The sequence below is a fragment of the Etheostoma spectabile genome, chromosome 3 (genome assembly GCF_008692095.1).
Source record: "Etheostoma spectabile isolate EspeVRDwgs_2016 chromosome 3, UIUC_Espe_1.0, whole genome shotgun sequence".
NCBI lineage: Eukaryota > Metazoa > Chordata > Actinopteri > Perciformes > Percidae > Etheostoma > Etheostoma spectabile.
The window spans coordinates 5,406,260-5,408,794 of record NC_045735.1 but is presented as its reverse complement, the minus strand read 5'-3'; the positions used below and the strand labels follow the sequence as shown (position 1 = coordinate 5,408,794).

The window sequence follows — 2,535 nt, the reverse complement described above, 5'->3', positions numbered from 1 at the left end:
TCAATTTACAGATTTTAACCTTTAACTGGTTATGTTCGCAATTAATATGAGCAGGTGGCTGAACCAATGCAGTGCTCTGATTTGCCCTGCCGACCTGATCACATGACCGAAAGCAACAGGCTGGAAAACACACATAGACAGTTAAAGAAGTGAAAACACAGGGAAAACCGTTAGAAAGATTTGTCAAGTTAGATACCGTCAGGCAGAACAAAACCGGAAATTTAAGGATTCATTTTTAAAACCAGACAAATACGGGCTGTATTTATTTCCTGTGTAGTGTATCAAGTAGCTGCTGGCATGTTTCTTGCTAATTTATTCTTATTTACTTATTGACCAGACAATAGCTTTAATATAATGAGTATTATGATAGATTTATATGGTATACGTTTTTATCCTTTGAATTGCCCTGTTGCTGAAATGTGCTATACAAAAAGCTGCCTTGCATTGTCTTGCCTAGTAAAGATAGATAGATAGCTAGATAGATAGATAGATAGATAGATAGACAGATAGCTAGATAGATAGATAGATAGATAGATAGATAGATAGATAGATAGATAGATAGATAGATAGATACTTTATTCATCCCAAGGGAAATTTTAGGCATCTAGCAGCTTAAACAACCATAACACAACAAACACGTCTCACATAGGCCTACATACAAATTCCGTACAGAAATTTAAATGGCCATGAATGTTATAGTAGGATGTGCATATTTGATGAACAACTGAATTTACATTATGTGTATATTCCATCCTGTTATTTTCAAGTTAGTATAGCACCAGCTTGTCAGTAACTTTTATACTGAAGTTAGAACCGGAAGTTCTGCTAGTGATTGATACGACTTTACTTTAGTACGTCACATGATATTTTATTCAGTAACGTTACTGCTATAATATAGCACCACAGTGGCTAGTTGGTGTGGACTTTTAACTGACTTTTTTTTAATAACAAGTGTAGGCCTAAGGACTTCATTTTGATATAGAAGTTTGCTACGCTGGTTTTATTTATTTATATTGAAAACAAAAGCACCTATTTCCTTCTTTGCTATGTAGCTAGGTGACGTTTTTTGCCAGTCGGCAATTAGGACGCGTCACTAACGTCCGAGAAAAACATTGGAAAAGTTTCTAAACGTGTCGGAGTCCTTAGGCGAAACAGTCCGATTTCGAGAGCAAAGCAGGAGTGTTAGTTATTCAGGGCACTTCATGAAGTTGTGAAGCTTGTGAAGAGGCAGGTTTCACTATGACTGAGCGGACTCCTCTTCTCCACTACCGCCTCTCTACCAGCGTCAATGAATCCGAGCCGCGGTCACCTCCGCTCGGGCAGGCCGTGGTGCAGCACCAGGGCGGCCCCCGGCAGAAGTCTACCCATCAGCGCCCACCAAAGAAACTCTCCGTCTTCATCGGTGTTGTGATACCTACCTTGCTGTCAATGTTCAGCGTGGTAGTGTTTCTCAGAATAGGTGAGTGCTGATGATATCAGAGGCCCATGATAAATAAATCACTGCACACCTTTTAGAGAAAGCTAGGTTACTTACGCCAAACCCCATGCAAAATTCTGACATTTTTATTGTTAACGTGACTTTGACCATGTAGGAGGCACTGCTGAATTCGCTTTGCAATACATTCATCAACGTTGGCTTGTTGTAGTAACATTCATTTTTATAGTGTTCAAAGTACCTCAATCTGAATAACCATGGAGGGCATTACTGAGCCAATTCTAAGTTGATTATGTTAAAATAAAGTTGTGCTTGATGACATTCAAACTGATATGATGAATCCATTTAAAGTATTCTCCTCATTGGTTCAGTACTGTTCATAAGGGAGATTGAGATGGTGGAGTAGATGAATTACAGAGGGGGTTTTAAGCTTTGAGGTAGCCTTTGAGGTGCTGACAAAACCAGGGTCTTAGTTTTCTGTGGTACCAGTGTGAGAGCTCGTCAAAATTGAACCTGTTTGTGGAATCCTTAATTTTTAGTTGCCCAGATTAGGTTAAATCACCAGTTAAATGCAACATAAGTGCATATGGATCTTAACTAGGCCCAAGGATTAGAATAAGCACCATCCATTAGCCAAATGCTAGTCAAATATGCAAGTTGGGATGGGAAGTAGATGGGAAGTAACGAAGTACAAATACTTTTCTGAAATTTTTACTTTACTATTTTTTTTTGGGACGACTTTTTACTTCTGCTACTTAAATTTTAACACAAATAACGGTACTTTATACTCCTTACATTTAAAAAAAAATTGGCTCGTTACTTTAGTTTTGTACAAGAGGACACGCGCCCCACACTGCAAGCGGGCGCGCACGCCACACGGAGAAGAAAGTGAGAGAAAAGAAAAAGCGACAAGCTATCTGGAGGATAATCAGTTGAGATCGTGTGTGTGCATCTTTGAGAACTGTAAGTCGTAAAACCTACGTTGTCAGTTCATTTAAGCCTGTTGTTGTGTTGGTCTATAGTACTTGTACATGTAAAGTAAGTAAGCTAGAGATTCTGTTGGTTGTGTTCTTCGCCTGTTAGCTAGGTTGCACGTTGCA

General features: G+C 39.1%; 1 protein-coding gene across 1 annotated transcript in view; it reads left to right on the top strand.

Moving 5' to 3' along the window:
• The first annotated feature begins 885 nt into the window (after nt 1-885).
• Nucleotides 886-2,535, top strand: part of zgc:153039 — a 67,691-nt gene continuing 66,041 nt past the window's right edge. The window contains exon 1 of the mRNA XM_032509029.1: nt 886-1,459. Coding sequence (XP_032364920.1) covers nt 1,240-1,459 — 220 coding nt within the window. The 5' untranslated portion in view covers nt 886-1,239. The remainder of the gene's footprint in view (nt 1,460-2,535) is intronic.